The sequence below is a fragment of the Xenopus laevis genome, chromosome 1S (assembly GCF_017654675.1).
Source record: "Xenopus laevis strain J_2021 chromosome 1S, Xenopus_laevis_v10.1, whole genome shotgun sequence".
Taxonomy (NCBI): Eukaryota; Metazoa; Chordata; class Amphibia; order Anura; family Pipidae; genus Xenopus; species Xenopus laevis.
This window is the reverse complement of record NC_054372.1, coordinates 96,156,811-96,181,086: the sequence shown is the minus strand read 5'-3', so window position 1 is coordinate 96,181,086 and position 24,276 is coordinate 96,156,811. Positions and strand designations below refer to the sequence as shown.

Here is a 24,276-nt window from a genome sequence, read left to right as displayed (position 1 = left end):
ACTGGCAGCCTGCAGGAGGCACTGTTTGGCAATACAGCTGGTTTTTATGCTACCAAAATTTGCCTCCAAACCAGAAATTCAAAATAATCACCTGCTTTGAAGCCACTGGGAGCAGCATCTAAGGGGTTGGTGAGCAACATGTTAGTCCCGAGCCACTGGTTGGGGACCACTGTATTAAACTGAAGACTTTACATAAATGGTAAAGGCCTCAACATCGTCAGAAATATAATATAAAAAAATAATTTTTTTTTTAAAAAAAAGACAAATTCACAGAAGTGGAGATATGTTCATGTACACACAACTTTCAGATGAAGAAGAGGGAAAGATTCCAGAGATAAGTGTGAGAGCCAAAACACAGAGGTCATCAGAATGTTAAAGCACGTAAAAAGGCCAAGAAATGCCTTTTTGACTTGGGGAATGACCAAACACATACACTCTGCATCAACACTTAAATGATTTTGAACTTAAAATGTAACCTTAACGTCCTTGTTTGTTTTGGACCTTTTTAGTATACAACAAGGATTACATAATTATGAAATAACAGTTAACTGTGCCGTTAAATGTAGTAGCCACATTATGAGCACACCCCATTTCTTTGCAGTAGTAACAGGAAGCAGTGGGATATTGTTCAAGCATTACAAAACTCCAGAATATTTCCACACATTGGATTATAGTGCATTCATACTAGAGATCACAAAATTACTTGTAGCTTATTAGTGATAAACCAGTAACTCATGGGTAGTGAGGAAATATATAATGTGCCTCTTTATGAGTTAATGGTTTATGAATCCAACTTGTACACAGATCAGTAAATTTAAACTTAGTGTCCTGTAAGTAGGTTTGAAATATGGTTGTCAGCTAGACCTATCAGACAATAGGAGGGAGCAAATGATCTGCTCATGCACCATATTCGGGTCCACTGGGTACCAGAACTTTTAAGGCCCCTGCCCTGCAGCTCCCCTTCACATCTTGTATTTCTGATCATTTCCTGAATGAATGGAACAATGTAAAGTGTTCCATGCATGTATATGGCCACATATGTAGTCTGTCCGCACCACCCCTAGGCTATTTGGTTACATACTGGGCAGGATTGGGCAGTATATGTCCACCTTAGGCTTAACAGCAGTGTAGATTTTGGTAGACCACTGTGCGCTAATGTCTCTGTCCACCCTGGTCCCAGACCATATTTTACTCCCAGACATGGATGTGACTTCCAGGCAGGAAAGCTATTGGCATCAACAAATCATTTGTGACAAATTTGCACATGATAATGTACCTCTTCTGTGATTTATAGTGATATAAGGATCCTCTGGACATTTTAAGGGTGGTTTTACACAGGCCATTGACAACATCTGAATACTTGAAAAGTACATAACTACCTAAATTAGTAAAAACCGAAATTCGCATATTAAACCAGCATCTGATAGTTTAATTCCCATGAGGTTAAAAAGAAAACCCTCCTTTACAGATGTATTCAAGGCATCCCTGCTGATTTTGTGTACCGTACATTAAATAAATGTGCTCAATTTTATTTTATTTTTGGTTGGATTTTTGCTTCCTAGTATCCCAGATGTAATTTCTGGCTATATTAAAGGGTTATAATCAGCTTTGCGATTCTGGGAAAAGGCATGCAAGTATTTTTCAGTTTGAGAGAATATCTAAAGATTTACTTTTCTTGTAGACAGCAGTTTTCTTTACACACCCACATACATTGTTATTTTTAAATTAACTGTTCATAACCATTACTAACACTTTGATTAATAATTACATATAATTGACAAGATTATTATATATAAAATTGGCATTGCATTTTTCTTGGCATGTTTTTGGTGTTTTAGATGGAGCTAGCACTGTATTTATACTGCCATGTGTTCTGGGGGCACTCCATTGGAGGGAGCACTTGATTTAACTTGTCATTTGTTCTGGGGTATTATATGTGAAATTGGTAATGGTTTTGTCAGCATTATACATAGAATAGGCACTATATTTATCCTGGCATGTGCTCTGTTATAATTGAATTTGGTACAGTATTTCATACCTCCCAACTGTCCCGTTTTTCTCGGGACAGTCCTAGTTTTGACAGCTTGCAGTCCTGGATTTGTTACTGAAATATCCCTACGTTCTCTTTGATCTCCTTTACTGAACAGCCAATAAAAGATACAAAGGGGCAGATTCTCTAAAGGGCGAAGTGACTAACACTAGCGAAAATTCGCCAGTGTGACGTCATTTCGGAACTTTGCTGATTCCCTAACGGGAGCAGGCTTCACTTCGCTAGCGAAGGAGAGAGACGCTAGCGTTGCTTCGAACTCAAATTTTCATCGCTGGCGAATTTTCGGCCGGTTAGGGAATTTGCCCCAAAGTTTTTAACTTTATTGGCCCTAAATAGATACTCAGATACTTTTGTAACAGTTTAAGATAAGGAGGTCTCTTGGGAGAATTCACATCTTAAAGGGCAATTCACCTTCATTAGGAAAACTGTAATAACACCACAGAAATGTGTTCAAACTTTCAGAACCTGCCAAGTTTGTAAAATGAACATGATAATTAGGGAGTGGTCAAAAAAAATTGCAGAGCAGCAAATCTTTTTGTCCCTCTTTCTGTTTCCAAAATGTTAGTAGGTATGGTATTTATCTTGTCATCAGGGGCGATCCGCCAATGAGGCGTGCTGAGGCGTTTGCCTCAGGCGGCAGAGCCAGCTAGGTTTCCAGGGGCGGCAAAAAGCCGCTCTTGGTGCCTTTATGAGACAAATTTCCGTTTTTTAAACCAGAAATTCAACTTTACTAGGACGAGAGAGCGTAATTGGGCTCTCCGCACTAGCGTTGCTGCCTCCCCCCCATGGAAATGTAATTGGGCTGGGGGGCGGCATTACTGGAGCTGCCTCAGACGGCAATGTGAACAGGAACGGCGCTGCTTGTCATGTGTTATTAGGTATTATACAGGAAACACAACATTATCCAGATATGCGTTTTGAAGGCTATATACATGAATTTATAACTGCATTCATCCTGCAATGTGTTCTGAGGAACTATACATGGAATTGGCACTGAGATACTGAAAACTGGTTATTTAAATTGAGTTTAATTTAAAAAACTGGTTTGATGTGCACAATTTCGCTAGTAGGCAAAAATATGGTTTCTAAGGCAGTTTAAGGCTACCATTCACATCCACTGAATTCAGTCTGGCTTTTGTCACGATAGATATCACAATAGAAATGTATACCTCAGTTGTTTACTCTGCTACACATCAATACATAAAATGTACAAGAAAGAATACGATATATTTCACATAATTATAGTGCCCTCTACAGAGCACTTAAAAGAACTGCTGTTTTGAAAATACATCTGGTAGGTGTATAACTTCTTTGTTTCATACACTATACAGGATGGATTTCAGAGAAAGAAATTTTCTTGAAAACAACAGAGAAAGAAGAGTCAAAAGATTAAACAACCTTGACCATTCACAGTTTTTAAACAAATACTCAATAATACAGCAAGCACAAGCTTCAGTTATGGTAGCTGACTACTGCAAGTTTGCTTACATATGGTGCTCTATGGCAAACTGTGGGGCTTATCCTCAGGAGAGAACAGAGAAGTTAAAGGGAGGACCACTTGATAAAGAAGCCAGACAGGGTAAACATTTTGGGTGGCTCCATTTTAACTTTTAGTATGTTACATAATATCATATTCTTAGCAACATTGTAAGTGTTCTTCAATTTTTATTTGTTATAGTTTTTTATTTATTTATCTTTCTGTTCTGCATCTTTCCAGCTTTCAAAAGAGGGTCACAGTTTTATTGTTATTGTTACTTTTGGTTACTTGTTTACTTTTGGTTACTTGGCTAATGTAAACTGGACCCTACCAACCAGATAACTGCTAAAATGCCAAACTGTAAAAGCTGCTGAACAAAAGTAAAAAAAAAATGAAGAACAAATGCTAATTTTCTCAGAATATCAAGGTCTACATCATACCATAAAAATGAAGTACCCCTTTAAGGGAATGCCCAACCAAATGTTTGGGTCTGAAGATTCTGTGAGATGTAATGCAGTGAATGGCTATCACAAGGGAAATTTGCTTTCTTATTAGAAGAAGCGTTTCTAAGATCTTGAAAAGTCATATAACAGCTATGGTTGTTCTTGAATGCAATAGCAATTGCTGACAGAGTACTATCGAATGTTCAATATACATCTGTGTTCAACATGTGTGCAAAAGGGGTTGTGCGTCTGCAACTAAAAAAGTAGTTTCATTTTACACTTGATCCCACATACTTGGTTCTTCATAGCGATTGTCGGAGGAGGAGACAATATTAAATTATACTGCCTATTTAATGACTCATTAGGGCTTACTTGCAAATAGATACTAAATAGCAGAAGCGCAATTGAAAATACCACCAATAGTACTGCTAAAACAACACTCGAGTGGTTTAAGGGGAAACATTTAAATGTGTTGGAATGGCCTAGTCAAAGTCCAAACCTCAATCCAATCGAGACTTGAAGATTGCTGTTCACAAGCGGAAACCATCTGGAGCAGTTTTGCCTCGAGGAATGGGAAAAATCCCAGTGGCAAGATGTAGCAAGCTCATACAGACTTATCTAAAGCAACTTGCAGCTTTAATTGCCGCAAAAGGTGGCTCTACAAAGTACTGACTTTAGGGGGGGTGAACAGTAAATTGTCATTTTAATGTAGTATGGAAGAACTTAAGACATGTCCAAATGAAAAAATTATAATAAAAATGTTTTCGTCAATCTGTCTGTTTTAGTAAATTTGGGGTAAATGTTAAATTTTTGTACTAGGGCTGCTCCTGCCATAAAGTGCCAGCCTCTCTTAACTTTAAGAGCTAAATTTCAATTTCTTAAAGGAAAACTATACCCTCAAACAATGTAGGCTCTATAAAAATATATTGCATAAAACTGCTCATATGTAAAATGCTGCTTCATGTAAATAAACCATTTTCATAAAAATATACTTTTTTTATTAATATGTGCCATTGGGTAATAATGAAAACTGACATTTTAAAAAATAAGGGCAGCCCCCTGGGATTGTATGATTCACAGTGCACACAAACATACCAACAAACTATACGTTAGGTCATATGAGCCAATTAACAGACAGTTCTTTTTTTTTGCTTCCACACTTCTTCCTCTTACAGCTGTAGTATTTCTAGTAAGGTGATCTCTAAGGCAGCACAGAGACCATCATGAAATGGGCAAGATATGTAAAAGGGCAATATTTACCTATCTATCTATCTATCTATCTATCTAGTATGAAAAGATTCTTTAATATGCCACTTAATTTGATATATCTGTTGCTTAAGTATTTGTTTTGGGGGTATAGTATTCCTTTAAGCACTGGAAGGCATAGCCAACAATTATTAAACTGGGGAGTTACACTTTCTCCTTCATTACAAATCATGTATTCAGGGCCGGACTGTAACCTCCAAAGTCTAGCCCTGGCGCATGCTGCGGCGCAGAAGTGGGTATATATGGGGAGCAGGTCTGGGCTAGCGGGGGCCCATGAGGACTGGGCGCACTGGGTTTTTTCCTGGTGTCCCGCCAGCCAACAGGAACATAAAGGCTGGGCCAACTGGTTTTTTTTCCCATTGTCCCGCCAGCCGACAGGAACAGTATAACATCTAATTATTAATTCAAAGGAAAGAAAAAGAATGACCCATACAGGTGCGCCCCCTCCACACTTTCTAAGTCAGAGGTTCCCACCGTGTGAACGTATTTAAAACATTACCTTTAATCATAACTAATTAAAAATATGCCCAAAAATTAACAAGGTTAAAATAATGGTTAGGAGAGGAAGCTAATTCGACTCAAGGTCACTAGCTGATGGAAGGATTTGTAGGATTGTACATGAATAACTTAACCTCAGTTAGTAAATCCTTCAGTTAACCAGTGCTGCTGGGCTGACAATATGGTTATGGGTACAGCACAAAATATAGGAACAGGACCACCAAACTAATGTATAAGTTTAGTGCTTAGATCGGAGCAAAGAACAAAAGACAGTGGGTTTCAACCTGCCTGGTAAATCTAAGAAGCAGTATGCAATTTAGCTCAAACTGCTAAATGAGATGGCCTTACAAACGTCTGAGATCTAACCCACACCGCTCCTTTGATAGCCGCAATCAGTTGCGCATACCGTTTGCCAAAGGTTGCTACGTCCTGCCTGAGATTCTTTCCACCCAGTTCTACCAATAAGGCGCAGAACCCAACCGCTCCCGCCCTTCCACCACAGCAATTAACCAGGTAAATTATTGTCGCCCTGTCTAATAAGTTAAAAAAAAGAGAGAAAGTGCCTCTAGTAACATCTAGTTATACCACTGAGACTATGCTTTTCTGTGATGAATTGTTCCACTGTAGAAAAACTAGTAACTGTTGTATAGAAAAGGTTTTTTTTTAGGTAAGTTGTACCTTGTTAAATATAAAGCGCCTCTAGTGACATCTAGTTATGAGACTATGCTTTTCTGTGATTAAGGTTGCCACCTGGCCAGTAAAAATTATGGTGGATCCCAATGTTATTAATAGGTAAAAAAGATAAATATATAGGAAGGCCGGTATTTTTTTCCAAAAAAGGTGGCAACCCTATCTGTGATGTATTGTTCCACTGTAGAAAAACTAGTTACTGCTGTATAGAAAAGTTTGTTTGTTTTTTTGCTTTTTTTAATTAAGTTGTACCTTGTTAAATATAAACACAAAAAAAAAAAAGAAAAACTAATTCTGTATATCAAAAATGTGAGGTTACATAGCTGAAGGTGAAAAAGGACAGACATATCAGTCAAGCTCAACCATTTCTACAAGTGAAATCTCCAAAATTCTCTGTTGATCCAGAACATATAAAAAAAAAGCTATGTAAAAAAGTGTAGGAGGCTCCAGGCGAACACAGGTTCCCTCCCATAACTGTACAAGGGATTTGACATCCCTGTATATACATTTGTTTTGAATCCTCTAACAATAACGCGGTCACAGGACATGTTTTTTTTCTGACAAATAATCCTCAGCCTCAGTTGTCAGAGAGCAACTTCTAGCACGTTCTCATTGCCTGTAGTAGGGCCGTGACCGAGTCACACTCTGCGCTAACAACGCTGCGCGATTTGACTCCTCTCTCTTTCCTTCGCTTGGTCGCAGCGTGCTGACGTCACGGACGTCGTCTCCAGGGCAGCGCAAAATGGCGGAGGCTTTACCGGAGGCCGGGAGGTATTTCTGTCACAGCTGTACGGCCGAGATTACTCCGCGGCTCCCGGTGAGTGAATGACATTTCGAGTCGCTGGACGGGCAAACAGAGGTTTCTGTATAGAGACCAAAGCAAATTGCACCAGACCGGAGACACTACTCCACTCTCTCATCATATAGCTGGGCAGCTTGGGCTTAGAACTGAATGTAGGGAATCTCCATATGACTTGAGGAAAGGTGTGTTGCAGAACAGACATTTTAGCAATTCATTCACTATTATACAGTGCACTCGCAAGCTCACCGCCTGCCATAAATACCTGGGTTTCAAAGCCAATTATGTTCGTTTGAAGCCATTATAGTATATTAGAAAGTTGCTTTTATTAGGCACAGTGTTATTTTGGGGTTTACATTCCCTCTAAATGGCTAATAATGTTCAATTTTTTTTCTTTCTGTGGTAAAGTAACAGTATATAGTGTGTTGTATCTAAGTGGAGCTTTGTTTATGTAGTGAATTAAGTACCCCTTATTGTAAAATATAGGGATATTATAAGTTACAGAGGTGTTCCATGACCATATAAAATTATACAGGCCATGGAACTCCAAGGTTACTTCTCATATATAACAAGGGGTACTTTAGTTATTATAATACACTAGTTTTAGTGAGTCATGTGACAGAAATGACATCACTAAGAGCTGTATCTTAGGATAAAATTTACAGGATAATCATGGCTGTTGTGTATTATATAGTGAATAAAGTACCCCCTCTTGTAAAATATAAGGCCAAGTGTTTTTATACAGGTCATGGAACTCCGAGGTGACTTCTAATATCCTCATATTTTGCAACTGGTGGTACTTTATTTATTATAATACACAAGTTTCAGTGAGTCATCTGACAGAAATGACATCAGAAGTCACCGTTTATAGCTGATGACATCAGAACTCACCGTTTTTAAGGATATCATTTACAAGATATTCATGGCTTTTGTGTATTATATTGTAGTATTTTACGTAAACATTTTATAAACTGGAGTATCTTGTTTTGGGTTGCTTGTGGACATAGCTTTCTAGGTTAAGCAGTTTTAAAACTTCCACTCCTTTGAAAACAAATATGCACAGAAGACGGAATATCTTTGGGAAAATTTGATGAACATTAAATCCTTATCTATATAGTTTTGTCTTATTCCATGTGTATGTAGGAATGTAACTCCTGCCGTGTTCTTTATAATGCCAACACATTGTTACATTACCAAGTACTGAGGTCACAGTGCCAGACTACCTGCAATTGGAAATCTAGCTTTGTGTACTGTGTTTGGTTTTGCGTGTTTCACAGTGGACACATCAAACTTGTGGGATTTTTTAGCTGCACACTGTTCCTGCTGGCTTATACTGTTTTCTGGCTTTGCCCCACCTCTAAAATTATATTATTACACCTATGTAATGAGTTTTACATAAAGTGAGTTTCAGTTCAAAATCTAAATAAATATATCCTAAAACTTGGCTTTATTAGTCATGTAAAACTAACACTGAAGGCCTTCCACATAAAGTAGAAAGCAAGGCAACAATAACTGGGGGTGCACTGTGCCAAAATTAGGCCCCCAGTGACTGAACTCATTGACTGAGCGATTCTCTACCTGCTTCTTGTTTCATCATGCAGGTGTGCATTAGAATTAGAAGCCAGAAAAAAAAGTCAGCCTTTTCACTTTACTGTTCCATGGTGCCCAATGAAAAGAATCCTGGGCCCAGGCAGTTTTCTGCTAAAAGGAACACGGGCTTGGGGTATCTGGTATCAGTCATTGCCAGGGCCGGATTTACATAGCCGGCGCCCCTAGGCCCATTGCCATTCACCGGCCTTGTCCCTTCCCCTTTATTCATGCAAATTTACCGGAGCAATGGGGATTGGCGCACGGGAAATTTAAAAAGCGATTGTATCTCCTGCGCATCCCCAGTGTTTTTTAACCAATTTGGGTGTGGTTGGGCAGCATGCCACCCCTAAAATCCTGCCAGCCTTGGTGGCCTTTCCACAAATCCAGGCCTGGTCATTGCAGTCACTTGTGGATGCCTACCTGGCACCCCAAGTGATTGTGACTTTACTCCTCCTTTAAGATCACATAGTTGCTTCCACAAACTTTATGTGGCTTTCTGAGACTAACATTATTATTCCAACCCATTATTATTTTTTTAAATTCCATTTCCTTTCTCCTCTTCCTCCCTTGTTTGCCCAGCAAATATGTTACATTTAAGCCCTTTAAAAAGAACTGTGCAGAAGAATGCATGTTGAGGTTTTCATTAAAGGGGATGAGAACCCCAAAATATAATTCTGCCAAACAAAAGAAATGCAAGGCTGACTTCTGCTACAATTTTTTCAGGGGACATATATTTGTGTGAAATTTAGGTACATTTAAGGTTGGCCAGTTTCACCTTTACAGTTTTTCTGGCCTTTCTTGAGTTGCACATGGGAAAGACCACATGTTATTCAATGCGAGTTTGAAAGGAATGCCAGGTCTGGTTCTAGTATTGGAGTGCTGAGTTTATTCAAGTGTTCATTGGCTGTAGCCATGGGGTATGTGTATGGGATGCACAAAGTCCCATTAAGCCCCTTGAAATATGTGCAGGCATGCTTAATTACATGTGGGATATAACCTTGAAATATCATTGTTATACTCTTATTGTGGCCTCTAAGGGTTTGTTAGCCTTACAACACTGTTTTTAAGTTGAGTTGTTTTCAGTTAGTTCAATAAAGACTTTCTTCAGTTACTTTTTATTTTCTATTTGTGACCATTTTTCTAATATTGAAGTTGAAAGTTTTTCTGAAGCAGCTCGTGGGGAGCACACGAGGGAGGAAACATTAAACTTAAAATTTTTTTTAAAAAAATGAAATGCAGTTGAAAAAAGTATGTATTTCCGGTGAACAATATGAAAACAGTTGAACTGAAAAGGAGTGTTTGGAAGTTAAACAACCCCTTTAACAGTGATATTTGGGTGGCTTTTCCCTCCAGTAGTGAATTGCTAATGGAATCAGCATGGCCTTATTACCCTCCTCCTATTTCTATGTCTGTCCTTACATGTTACATGCCACTTCTATTTCTGTAGAGTTCAGTAAATATCAGTAAGGAGTATGATCTACATGGAACACCCTGAGTATCGGTACTAATTGGAACATACGATAAAGTGTCTCAGGAAAAGTGCTGAGTACTGTATGTCACACAGTGTACCATATGATGTCTCAGGCCTTTATAGAGCAATTCCTACCAAAAGCTATTTTTCCTTCATGTTTCAATTTAAGTATCACTTTAATCTGCACTAGGTAATTGCTACCACAGTGTGTTACAATGTTTATGATATGGCTACATTTTGGATTCATTGCCTGTGGTCATTCTGTGCCACATTTAAAGTCTTTCAACAACTTTGGACTTTGATTGTTATGAACTATGGGCTAAGGAAAACAGAAATATGGACTCTGTGAACTTTGACCCTGGGGGCGGGGTGAGAGGCGGGACTGTACTTCTCTTTCACTATATTCGTTAGTATACATCAAAAAATAAACACCAAGAAAAATAAAACTTTAAAATAGCAAAGCCTTTATTAAGAAATAACTTACTGAAACTCCACTTCCTGTCCTCTACAGAAAATGCAACACGTCGACCATCCATTGTGCGGCACTTGATTTCTCCTCCTTGGCTCTGTCTCATGTTGTATTGACAGCATGTGAAGTGGCTACTGCATCAGGGAGCGTGGTTTCCATGACTGCGGATTGCTGGCTCACCGGCGCGTCTGTAGAGTCCCTGCGGCGGGGGAGCTGTTCAGAGTGAAGCTGGGCCACATTGTGGATGTTTGCAGTTGCAGGCAGCAGGCCGATCAGAGTTCCCATTCACTGGCACGTAGCCATTCTCGCCATGCGCTGCTTTACATGCTAGAGAGTGCTCCTTACCGACACAAATTCCCCCAGCACCACCTACAGTATCTCAGCTACTTGCACTGGCGCAAGATTAGCCCCGCAGCCCTGCTCTTACCTCCTGCTCACAAATGCCAGCCGGAGGGGCGATAATCACAGAGGTCTCCTGCTCTCCTGTCATTGTGGAGAGGATGAGCACCGACACCCGTCCCCAAACCCTGGCTTCCTTTCCCTGCCCCGGGCTGTTCCTGCTGTTTCTACCCAACACAACGTCAGTTTGGAAGTGAGAGAAAGTGATCCTCCCAGGCTGGGAATAAGCTCGCCTTTCCCCACTCACTTCTTTCTGACTTTGCGCTCTGTCCTTAGCGCTCAACCTGACATCGCCGCTCCAGCAGCTGCTGCAACTCTGGGACGTGACCCCGGGGCTTTGGCTGGGTCGGCAGCGGGAGAAGGCTTGGACAATTGTCACTGCATCGTTTTCTCATACTTGGAAGCGCTGCCATTTGTATGCAACTAAACTGCACCGAGTGTACCTGTTCAGGGCAGATGCAGAAATATTTTTTTGTGAGCAGGAGGTAAGAGCTGGGCTGCGGGGTTAATCTTGCGGCGGTGCAAGTAGCTGATGCTGGGGGAATTCGGGTTGGTTAGAAGCGCTCTCTAGAACGGAAAGCAGCGCATGGCGAGAGTGGCTACGTGCCAGTGACTGGGAACTCCAATCGGCCTGCTGCCTGCAACTGCAAACATCCATGATGTGGCCCAGCTCCACTCTGAACAGCTCCCCCACCGCAGGGACTCTACAGACGCACCGATGAGCCAGCAATCTGCAGTCATGGAAACCACGCTCCCTGATGCAGCAGCCGCTTCACATGCTGTCAATACAACATGAGACAGAGCCAAGGAGGAGAAATCCAGCGCCGCACAATGGATGGTCGCCGTGTCACCTTTTTTGTAGAGGACAGGAAGTGGATTTCAGTAAGTTATTTCTTAATAAAGGCTTTGCTATTTTAAAGTTTTATTTGTCTTAGTGTTTATTTTTTTATGTATACTTACGAATTTTTAAAAAAATTATTTGATGTTACTGTTCCTTTAACAGTACATGTATCCCTTAAAACAAAATAAATGAATGTATATTGCAAAATTTATTAGAATAACCCCCTCATCCATTTACGTTCAGTTATTTTAAAGGTTTACGTATCCTGTAAGAAAAATCATACAGAAAGAATAAACTAAAAAACATTTTCTATATGTTCCATAGGTATAGACTCTTTTCTGTATATTCCACAATTTTCCTCCTGCATGCTGTTTATTTATTTCTAAATCCCTTAATCACAAACTTTTAGTTGTTTTACGTTGTACTAATGTCCTATATAGGATTCTAACCCCTTCCCATGATTGTCTCCTCAGGAATATACCTGCCCTAGATGTGATTCAGGATTCATAGAGGAGCTCCCTGAAACAAGGTAAATCAATCTGGGTTTTAGACAGTCTAGAAAAATATGAGCTAATTAATGTGCACTGGTTTTCAAACACTTCATTAATTTCTACGAGTGTGCTGATCCATTACTATTGTGTGTGTATATGTATGTGTGTGTATATATATATATATATATATATATATATATATATATATATATATATATATATATATATATATATATATATATATATATATATATATATATATATATATATATATATATATATATATATATATATATATATATATATATATATACACATACAAATTCCTTAGGTTTAAGCACTCCCATGCGAATATCCATCAGACCCAGGTGCTATTCCTCGCCAGTTGTATAGAATTGTTTGACTATAGGAATGCACACTGGGATTTAAATAAAATCTTCCTTATTTATTCCAACATTAAAAAAGAAACAGGTCTATATATATATATATATATATATATATATATATATATATATATATATATATATATATATATATATATATATATATATATATATATATATATATATAATTTTTTTTTTTTTTTTAACATTTTTCAGGGCACCAGAAAAAAATGTAAATTTAAAATATCTATATTAAATTTAAAATATGAATTTGATTCACATTGTCACTAGATGGTTCAGCAAGTGGTTATGACATATATTTATTTTTATTACATCGGTTGAAACCACCTGAGCACAAGTTAATATGAATTACATTTGGGTTATGAGTTTTTATCATGTCTTGATTTTAATTAATTGGAATATTGAGGTTGTTCACATCTATACATAGGGTTGCCACCTGTCCGGTTTTGACCCGGACTGGCCGGTATTTTGAAGGGCTGCCCGTGTCAAAACTTCCCCATGATTGAAACGGCGATCGGCCTTGTCATAGCCACGCCCCTCGATGCCACGGCACACCCCTCTGCATCACACCCCTATACGTCACGGCCCGACCCCCGCCGCGTCACGGCCCCATCTCCTGCCCGATCTTTACTGGGGAAAAGGTGGCAACCCTATCTGTACAGTACGACTTTAATGGTGTTTTATATTAAGAGATGTTTGTGTATTAAATTACAAAATCAACACACGTATGAATATGTGGGTGGTAGTTCTATGAGAACACGCAGGTTATACGTCATAATGGGTTCGCGCCAAACAATGTTTTTAAGTTGGTGTTCTAGTGATTATTTGTACTTTGATAAAGGCTGATGTCACAGCCGAAACATTAGGATTCTTTATAATAAAAGCTAATATTTTATCGTAAGATTTGTGAGTGCGATCATTACCAACGATTTGCATTTGAATTACTATATGGACTGCACCCAGGCGCCATTGTACACCCAACATGTAGATGAGAGGTAAATGCTGATTTGCCCAATAGAGTGTACTGTACATTATAGACCTAGTTTGTTTGGTTGCTTTGAGATAGGACTGCAGTAGCAACTGTTGCTAGTGTTGGTTGTAAACAGTGTTTTTTTTCCCAGATTTAAAATAGATCTATTTACATATGAACTTCTTTTGCTTCAGTTGAGAAATTGGCTACAAATGCTTGATGGATCCTCCTGGACTAATAATTGAGTTTTACTCTCCTTTCTGTTTGTGGTAACAAATCTATTATTGTATGTTTTTTCTAGTAGAAATTCAGAAAGCAATAGCAGCAACAATTCCGGAACAGATCAAAACAGACCTTCATTTGAGGTAAGTGGCATTCTGGATGGGTGAGGTTTCCTACTTTACTGTGCCTGTACCTTTCCTAAAAAATTGGTTTCTTCCTGCTTCTTCCTTCAGAACATAGAGTCTGCTCAGTTCACACTTCCTTCTGGGTATGGCCAGGTCACATTTGGAATCTTTAATGAAGGCCTGGACTTTCCCATGTTTGGTACTAGTGGTCCTGTTGAAGAGACACGTGATGGAGAAAGCAGGCGGGAGCATCAGTCACGACAGAGATATGGTGCTAGACAGCCCCGTGCCAGGATGAGCACAAGAAGGGGTGCAGGAAGGAATGAGGGAGTACCTACATTAGAAGGGTAAGAAAAATATAATAATAAGGCAGAGTGATAAAACTTCGATTTTGGATTACAGTTGAATATGTTTCCTTCAGTAAAGTGTACAGATATATTCCTGCATCCCTGTCTATCATCCAGCAGTATTTTTTTTTTATTAAGGAAGGTATTGCCTTGTCCTGGCAAAATTCTCTCTCAATTGACCTTTTGAAACTGAAACTGTTTAGTTTCGAAAGGTCTATGTTGTTTCTTTGACAGTTGGTTAAGAGTTTACCTCTTAGTCTGTCCCATTCCTATCTGATGTAAACATAAACACTGGAAATAGCAGTACTGTTATTACTGTATAAGTAGAATTTATAGGCTTCTTCCATGTGCATCTATGGAAGTCTGCTAAGATATTTTCTACTGTGCATGCACTCACTCAAGGAAGTACAGGGAATGCCGGGAAACTGGAAGAACATGGTAGAGCAAGTCCTAGACTTAAACTGCCTCTGACTGGTGTTTTTTTATTTTTTAAAGAAGGGAAGCGCTGGCCCAGGTTAAGAAATGGCTAGCATCACTGGGGTGATTGTATGCCCCCCAATTCTTCTTTTCATTCTCCATTAAAGCAGGGGGGACATATATGCAAACCCACTATTGTAGCAACATAACCACAAAGTAGGATTTCAGCTCTGATAAGAAAACAGGTAAGTTTTTTAGGAAAATGCAATTCCAGTGACCGTAACGTAACTAGGGGGGGGGGGCCGGGCCCTGGTGCGGGACGCGCAGCCAGGCCTCCCCCTCCATACGTGATTTGCCTATCGGAATCAGAGGTGCGCAAGCTGCCGGGGTGCGGGCCCTGGCCCAAACGCACCCGGTGCTCCCGTGGTAGTTCTGCCACTGTCCAGTGACTGGTATGGTGAAGGAGAATGGTATAACAGAAGGTCATAGATGCTGGAGTAAAGGATAAACATATGTAGAGATAAGGGCTCTTACAGATAAATCTCATAGTGCCATGGGAAAAACATTTTATTTCAAAATGAATCTGTTAATAGTGCTGCTCCAGCAGAATTCTGCACTGAAATCCATTTCTCAAAAGAGCAAACAGATTTTTTTATATTGAATTTTGAAATCTGACATGGGGCTAGACATATTTACAATTTCCCAGCTCCCAGCTGCCCCAAGTCATGTGACTTGTGCTCTGATAAACTTCAATCACTCTTTACTGCTGTACTGCAAGTTGGAGTGATAACACCCCCCTCCCTTTTCCCCCTGAGCAGCCAAACAAAAGAACAATGGGAAGGTAACCAGATAACTGCTCCCTAACACAAGATAACAGCTGCCTGGTAGATCTAAGAACAACACTCAATAGTAAAAACCCATGTCTCACTGAGACACATTCAGTTACATTGAGAAGGAAAAACAGCAGCCTGCCAGAAAGCATTTCTCTCCTAAAGTGCAGGCACAAGTCACATGATCAGGGGCAGCTGGGAAATTGACAAAATGTCTAGCCCCATGTCAGATTTCAAAATTGAATATAAAAAAATCTGTTTGCTCTTTTGAGAAATGGATTTTAGTGCAGAAGTCTGCTGGAGTAGCACTATTAACTGATGGGTTTTGAAAAAAATATGTTTTTCGATGACAGGATCCCTTTAAAGTGAAGCATGGACTGTATAGGTGTTGTAAGCAACGTTGTTGGGTGGTATGCACTGTGCCTGGGATCTTTGCCAGGCTTGGGCAAAAGTACAATATAGCTTTGTGCATAGAAGGTGGCAGGACCTGGCATTGTATAATATTTAAGTATCTTTCATAGTTTAAGAACTATTACTTTGTGGAATTGTTTGTGCATTTCAACAGGGAGGCTCTTTACCCAAGGGGCACACTTCTATGGCCTCAGTAACCTCTAATATTGAGATATCCTTGTCTACAAGGATGGCCTGATCTCTTGATAGGGTAGGTAAATTGCATTAGTGAGCTGAGGGTTTCTTCCTAATGGTGGCAGTAGATGTTACAATCTTTTCCTGCAACCATTGGAGCTAAATAGTCAGATATACAAGTAGAAACAATAAAATTCTACCTGTATCTGACGATTCAGCAGGCCAATGTTCAGTCGCCCAATCAAAATTTTCCAACCTGCCCGTTGGACAAGCTGACCGAAATCCTTGGCTTCTACTAATATCAGTCCGCTTGTCTGCTGTCAGCTTTGTTTTATTTGTGCGCCTATGGCTACCTTTACTCTCGAGTTCTAGCTCGGTATGGTAGGGAAGTTTTCAGTGTGTTTTCAGGGTGTTGTGCAAATCAGCCTCTAAAGCCTCAGGAAGTTCAACTTAGGCATTGTTTAGAGAGAAGTAATCATTGTTAATTATTTCAAACCAGACAGGATTAAAGGACCATGGTCTTCTATTTTGAGACATTTGTAGCATTATGACCTCTGCATCAAGTTTCATTACATGAACAAGGAAAACTTTGTAGTATCAGGCATTGTGTGATGTGTACGAATAGTGATACAAAAACTAGAAATAGATGGCACTTCTGGGCTTGTTTTATTGTAGCAGGTAGCTGTACAAAACCATCTATTTCTAGTTTTTGTGTGCATTACAGTGGGGACACTGAAGACTGAGCACCTGACAGAGGGAGAAGGTAGCGGTGAGCTTGAGAGTTCTCCATTTTTGTGTGGTTTTTTTACTAAGAATAGTGATACATATGGGTGAACAGTATGAGCCAATTAAGCTGGAGAAGTATACTGATGCATGGTAATAGTGATATGAAGAGGTATACTAATGCGTGATAATGGTGATATGGAGAGGTATACTGATGCGTGATAATAGTGATATGGAGAGGTATACTGATGCGTGATAATAGAGCTACGACCTGAGAAACATTCAAACTTTTAACCAGTTTAGGGTTAGTCCACACAGGGCGTTTTGGGGAGATTTGGTCGCCTAGTGACTAATCGTCTCATTTTTTCGGCGACCAATCTCCCCAAATGCCTTCCCTGACTCTGTGCCAGCTAAAATGAAAAACCGTTGCGGCTAATCACACGCGGCGATTCGTTTTCTGAAGTCGCCCGAAGTTTTCCACTTTGGGCGACTTCGGAAAATGAACCGCTGCGTTTGATTAGCGCGGACAGTTTTTCATTTTTGCCGGCGCAGAGTCAGGGAAGGCGTTTGGGGAGATTGGTCGCCGCAAAAACGAGGCGATTAGTCGTCAGGCGACCAAATGTCCCCAAAATGCCCTGTGTGGCCTGACCCTTAAACCCAGTCCCCTTACATAGTTGTAGAGGTTCCCACCTTTTCTGCCTGGTGCTAACGTAGGCAGAGTTTGTCCCTTAAACAGTGAACTATTTAACATAATAGTGGAGTGTGTTAAATCCGCTCAGAGCCGTGCCTGCCTTTAACCAATGGTTAAGAAAAGTATAATGGGCATGAGCTGCTGGTCCCATTACAATAGAATAGGTGTGAGCTGGATCAATATGATATATTAATATAGTAATGTGTTATGGGGAGGTAAATAACAGATCATTGCCACAAGGAGCCATAGTTATAATTAGGGGTACCTTTTAAGGTGGAGATTGGTATTAGGCACATCAGCTTTAGGCCCCTAGAGGTTTAGTGACATTGGGTCCTGTACTAGTGTATTAGCATTTCATTTTCATGCAACAGCAAGAGAGCTTTTTGAGAACCATACAATACAATATGGGAGCAAAATAGTAGCTAGCAACATTTAAACAAGTTTGCTAACAAATATGTGTTTCCGGAGAGGGTGCAAAGTTCAGTAATGGAGACACAGATCTACCACATGGTTATCCTGAAAGGTGAGAGGTAGCAATAAACGGAAGTGGACTTTACTTACGTCTAAAGAGCCATATTGTCCAGCCATATAGAAGCTTCTTGTGGAGAGGATAAAAAGTGGATGTTGCCATTTCCTTAAAATACTAATTTAGCTGAGTATTATTATTTTCTTGTCCCCTGGGGCATTTCTTGACATCCTGGAAACAAGATTTTTGGCATTGTATTTCCAGAGAGAAGGTTAATTGCATTTTGTTCCATGGCATCTGAAGCAAGGACTCTCTATCTTTGGCATTTAGCAGCCTGGCTACCAGTGGCCTCAGTGGTACACCTGGAATTGGGGTGGGCAACTGCTCTATGGTAAGGGCAGCAGATAAAAGGGTAGCATTGAAGGAGTATTTTAGCCAGTGCTCAAAGAACTTCTATGGATTAATTGGCTGCTTCTTTTTCTGGAAAGCCCATAAATCTTATCTTGTTGAGGGGAAGACTAATTATCAAGGTCGCAACACTCTTACGAGCAGTACAAGAGTGGTGGTCCAGAAAGATTCCGGGTCTCAAACAAGACAATTAGGAGGATGCAATAGATAATATTTACATGTGTCTTATTTTGCTTAAGGATAGGCTAATACAATACAAGACCCTACACCATCTCTCTGTAACTCCCATCCAACTTAAGCAAATGGGTCGAATTCCTGAAGACTTCTACCCTAGGTGCCAGGAACCAGCAGCTGCCTTGTTTAATTTGATGTGGGAATGCCTGCAAATCCTTAACTTATAAAATACCTAGTTTTGTTTTGCATGTTTAAAAACAATAACATTTACCTAAAATAAAAAATGCAACAGTGTGGTGAAACCACTTTTTGCCAGCTGTTCCCATTTTCTTTTCAGTCATGGCCATGCAGTGGCACTATATGTATCCCCTTTTTTTATTTCCAACAGGATTATTCAGCAGTTGGTTAATGGGATCATCGCACCTACAGCAATGTCAAACCTGGGGGTGGGACCATGGTGAGTCTGTGTCTGTACTGTAAATATGGGCAGTTGGGGGTTGCATTTAACTAGTTGCATTTAGGTGTGGAAGCTTTGCCAAGAATATGTGATGTGTGCATATATGTTTCAGAAGTTTACAGGTTATCTGATACATGTAAAGTAGTGACTGTTCTCAAAGCGTTTCAGGCAGGGCATGTACAAACTCAAATTCATAATCTGCACATGTTTTGTTTGATGTACAAAATTTGTTGCTTTAATAAAAAAATGTTAAGGGATCATTTACAGTAAATGAATAGTGTCTTCTCACTGGAGGTAAATCCTAACCTATGTTAAAGGTATAGTAACCCCAAAAAATTAAAGTATTTTAAAACAAAGCTATACCGACAGGTTCCTATAAAAATCATAGGAACTTGTCAGTATTAAGTATGTGTTGCACCCACAACAGTTACCCTCAAAGTCTCCCCCCAGCCCTGCGAACCTTGGTGTAGCAGATCGGCTGACACCACTAACAGATCTTCTGTATTGCTTCAGTGATGCTGGGCTTGGGGAGAGTAATCCTTCCATAGGCTGAAGTCCTGTTTTCATTTGTAATTAGCCTATTGAAGGATCGCGCTGCCCCCAGCCCAGCATCACTGAAACAGCACCTAAAATCTTTTAGCAGTGTCACTGAAACAGCACCTAAAATCTTTTAGCAGTGTCGGAGGGTCTGTGCATGCGGGTTTGCGGGGCTTGGAGAGGCTTTGAGGGGAACTATTGCGGGTGCAGCACATACTTGATACTGGTATCACTTTAATGACAATATAATGTACTGTTGCCCTATACTGGTAAAATGTGTGTGTTTGCTATAGAATTTCTGAAGAATCCCATTGTGTACTACAGAGCTTATCCATTATCACCTTTGTATCCTGTGCCTTTTCTTCTTTTTCCAGCTTGAATGGCTGCCTCCATGGCTACACAGTAGCTTGTTTATATAAACTATAGTAGCACTTCTGAAGCAAACACACCTATTTTACCTGTGCAGCTCAACAGTATATTATATTTTCATTACTTAAAACACTTTAATTTTTTTTTAATGTTACTGTTCCTTTAAGGTCATTGAGCAACATAAAAAAGGGATAGAAGCTGGGTGCCCCATACGTCCTCAGATTCAGTAAAGACCCTAGTAAGATGTAAGCTTTTAACTAGGAAAATAGTTATTGGTTAGTTTCTTTTAACATTTAATCAATGGGGAGGGGGCCATAGACTTCTGTTTTTTAATAAAAGTAACCATGGCAGCTCCCATTCAATGTACAGTGCAAATTGTACAACTTTTTATCTCAGCAGCTAGATGTCCATCCACAGCAATCCCTTTATTCTTTGTTACAATGCTGGAAAAACAGTATTTTGTGCTGATGGTTCATTTTGTTGTAGAGCTTCCTAATTTGTCTCTTGGTTGAATATCAAGTTGGGCAGGCAGGTTATAAACCACTGTTAACACTTCCTATATGTCCCCTTTTTGCTCAATACTTAATAGTAGGAAGAGAAAGACATGGAAACTTGATTGAGTGGCCTACTGCTCTAACTAATGTTTCCCTTCTCTTCCTCTCTGAACAGGGGTGTTCTGCATTCCAACCCCATGGATTATGCATGGGGTGCAAATGGCCTAGATACAATAATCACACAGGTAACCAACTTTTTCATCATATGTTGCATGCAACTATTAAATGCAATCCATAAACTAATTTTTGTAATATGTGAAGAGGTCCATATACATTTACCCAAAGGGAGAAATGGACTTGCTGCAAGCATAATTAATACTTTACTGGGGTATAACAAACCCTAGTTAGCTCTGAAACCTTAATGTTTGAATAAAGTTGCTCATTCAATAAGTCCCCAGGTAGCAGTAGTTTTATGTGCATATGTGCTAATTACCTATCTTCCTTTACACAATCCTTTTGGCCATTTTAGTATTTTAGTCAGACCAACATAAATCCTTTTCTCTGGTTTCCTTCTACCTCCAGTTACTCAACCAATTTGAAAACACAGGCCCTCCACCTGCGGACACTGATAAAATTCAAGCCCTTCCTACCATCCAGATAACAGAAGAGCATGTGGGTAAGTGGGAAGCGTACTTACTGCTGTCCTGTACAGTGACAGCCATGAGCTTCATCCAGCAAAACTGGAATCAGATGTATCCCAGGACAAAGTATGTATCTGCACTGGGAAAGGAAATTAATGAAGCCACTTGTCGTTGGTTGATAAATTCTAAATCCATTCCACATTGTTGTAATAGAGTGTAGTCTTATAGTAATAGAATGTGCTTTTGCTTAAAGGGGAAGGAAACCTAGTTGGCGTAAAAACCCTCCCTCCCCCCCCCCGGCCTACCCGTCCCGCTGGGCAAATGCCCCTAACTTGTTACTTACCCTTCTGTGCAGGTCCTGTCCAGGGAATTCACAGACGACATCTTCTTCCACGCGATGTTCTTCCTGCTTTGAACGGCGTTTTGACGCATGCGCAGTAGGAGCATTTCGCCAGTACGGATCTACTGCGCATGCACCAAAAGTCGCAGTAGATCGTACCGGCGAAATGCTCCTACTGCGCATGCGCCGGTCAAAGCAGGAAGAAGATCGCGTGGAAGAAGATGTCGTCTGGGAACTCCCTGGATTGGACCTGCGCAGAAGGGTAAGTAACAAGTTAGGGGCATTTGCCCAGCGGGACGGGTAGGCCTAGGGGGAGGAGGGAGGGTGGGCAACACACGGGAGGGGGGAGGGTTTTTGCGCCAACTAGGTTTCCTTCCCCTTTAAAGGCATTCAGCTCCGGATTAGGGTATACCTAATGAGCACTGGTCATTTTATGCTTAGGGATTAATTATATTTTCCCATTCACTGTATACCTGTGGAAGACTGTAGGCTCAGCTACATTTAGGGGCATATTTATACATTTATTTATATAACACTGGAGACAGACATCACCAGTGATGTTGTCCATAGCAACCAAGCAGATCTCAGATTTGAACAGTCACCTACAAGAAAAAAACAAAAGCAAATTGGCTGCTGTGGGCAACATCACTGTTGCTGTTTATCTCCCAATGTTAATAAGTACTCCCATTGGTATATCATAGTATAGCTGTAGATCTTGTGGATGAAGCTTTTTTTTCTGTTCGGGATGCCTGACATTTTTTTTTTAATTTGCATAGGTTTTGGTCTGGAGTGTCCCGTGTGTAAAGAGGATTATACAGTTGGTGAAAGTGTGCGGCAACTTCCTTGCAATCACTTATTTCACAATGACTGCATCATCCCTTGGTTAGAACAGGTCAGTTTGTTGACATTACTAACTTGTTTTTTTTTTTTCTCACATGCTTAGCTCATGTAACAATCCAGAGCAATTATGTCCATGTGGTGATAATGTAATAGGACAGAAGTGTCAAGAATGATTTGCTTTCAATGAAACCAGCAACCTTCGCTTAAACCATAGAAGAACGCTTTAGACTATTATTAGTATTCACCAAATGTTGCCATCAGCATTATGCATTCAGACAGGCAGTGTTCTTTCATCTGACAAATCCAGACTTTTCCTTTAGACTAAAGTGATAAATGGCATTTCCACTGCTTCAGAGTCCATTAGTGTATAACCTTTACACCTTACACAGTTGTTTCCAGAGACCATTTGAAACTTGGCAGTTTCAAATGTTTTCAAATATAAAGGTGGTTATCATGACTGAGGGTTCGGTTATGCTTTTCATGTTCAGATCAGGAGCATGTACGCTTGATAAATGTTGTACTATAAATGTTAAAATGGTGAAAATACAGATATTAGCCACAGTGACTGCACCGCATACGTTTGAACCACATTAGCAATTGATGTTGGAAGGAGGGTACTTTTTACTAGAGACAACTGTAATTTTGCTCTTGTGTTCTAGGTAGTTGGGACAATGCCATGTTGATTATTGTCTGATTGTGTGTGTTGTTTCCATTTTTTCCCCTTTAGCATGATACATGTCCTGTTTGCCGAAAAAGTCTTAGCGGCCAGAACACAGCAACAAATCCCCCTGGACTAACGGACATGACTTTCTCCTCCTCTTCAACCTCATCTTCCTCCTCCACCTCCCCTACTGATGAAAATAATACTGCCAACAATTCTTGAGCCCTGGTGATGAACTATTGGATCAACTGCATACTGCTCCCTTATTATGTGGCCCCTGTACTGTTCTCTCACCTTTACAGCAGAAGCTTTACATTTGGGGCCTCACTTCAGGACACTTAATGGACCTAGGGTATGAGTCTCCTCCTGCTGGTGGGAGGCAAATGAAAACTAAACGTATTCCTTTTTCCCCCTTTAGGCTTTGCAAACTATATAGGTGGAAAGAGACTGAAAAGGTGCAAGCTGAGCCTTTTTTTCTTTTTGATAGGAGGAGGATATTTCCCAACTTTTAAAAAAACAAAACAAAAAAAAAGCAGAAAACCGTTTGTGAGGTGACTCATTTATTAATATTTTTTTTAATGTTTTGACATTTTAAATCTTTAAATTAAAAGTTTATGGCTGAGTCTGCTCCTGGAGCGAGCAGCTACTGCACAATAACCGTTAACAGAGCCGGTTTTATTGCTTTACAAGGGTATTGTGTGGAATATCCAACCTGCTCTGGCTGTGGTGAAAGCTGAGAGATGTAGTTAAGTTAACTGAATGGCAAACATATATATGTCCTTGATAAAGTATGCCTGTGCAATTTATCTCTCCTAGATATTAGAGAAGTGAAGGAGAAAGAAGATTTTGCATCAATAGTTGAGGATCCATCTCTTTACTACAGTTTCTCTTTAAAGGAGAAGGAAAGGCTGAAACTAAGTAAGCTTTATCAGAAAGGTCTACATAAATACATCAGTAAATCCTCAGTAATTCTGCTCTGAGTCCTCTGTCAAAAGAAACAGCATTTCTTTCCTTCTATTGTGTACACATGGACTTCTGTATCAGACTTCCTGTTTTCAGCATAAACCTCCAGGGCTAGGGCTTGAGCATGC

The 24,276-nt window shown here is 39.9% G+C and overlaps 1 protein-coding gene across 2 annotated transcripts; it reads left to right on the top strand.

Moving 5' to 3' along the window:
- Window positions 1–7,048: 7,048 nt before the first annotated feature.
- Window positions 7,049–23,842, top strand: rnf126.S (ring finger protein 126 S homeolog). Of its 2 annotated transcripts, none has more exons than XM_018236158.2 (9): window positions 7,049–7,241; window positions 12,467–12,522; window positions 14,163–14,223; window positions 14,314–14,552; window positions 19,235–19,303; window positions 20,879–20,948; window positions 21,286–21,379; window positions 22,461–22,576; window positions 23,252–23,842. In XM_018236158.2, the coding sequence occupies exons 1-9, from the start codon at window positions 7,167–7,169 to the stop codon at window positions 23,405–23,407; spliced, it is 936 nt and encodes a 311-aa protein (XP_018091647.1). In that variant the 5' UTR covers window positions 7,049–7,166; the 3' UTR covers window positions 23,408–23,842.
- Window positions 23,843–24,276: the final 434 nt, after the last annotated feature.

Bases quoted from the DNA above. Each gene is read 5' to 3' on its own strand.
- rnf126.S (XM_018236158.2), top strand. From the start codon at position 7,167: ATGGCGGAGGCTTTACCGGAGGCCGGGAGGTATTTCTGTCACAGCTGT. The intron at 20,949-21,285 runs GTAACCAACTTT...TTCTACCTCCAG, and splicing joins TAGATACAATAATCACACAG to TTACTCAACCAATTTGAAAA. The intron at 22,577-23,251 runs GTCAGTTTGTTG...TTTCCCCTTTAG, and splicing joins TCATCCCTTGGTTAGAACAG to CATGATACATGTCCTGTTTG.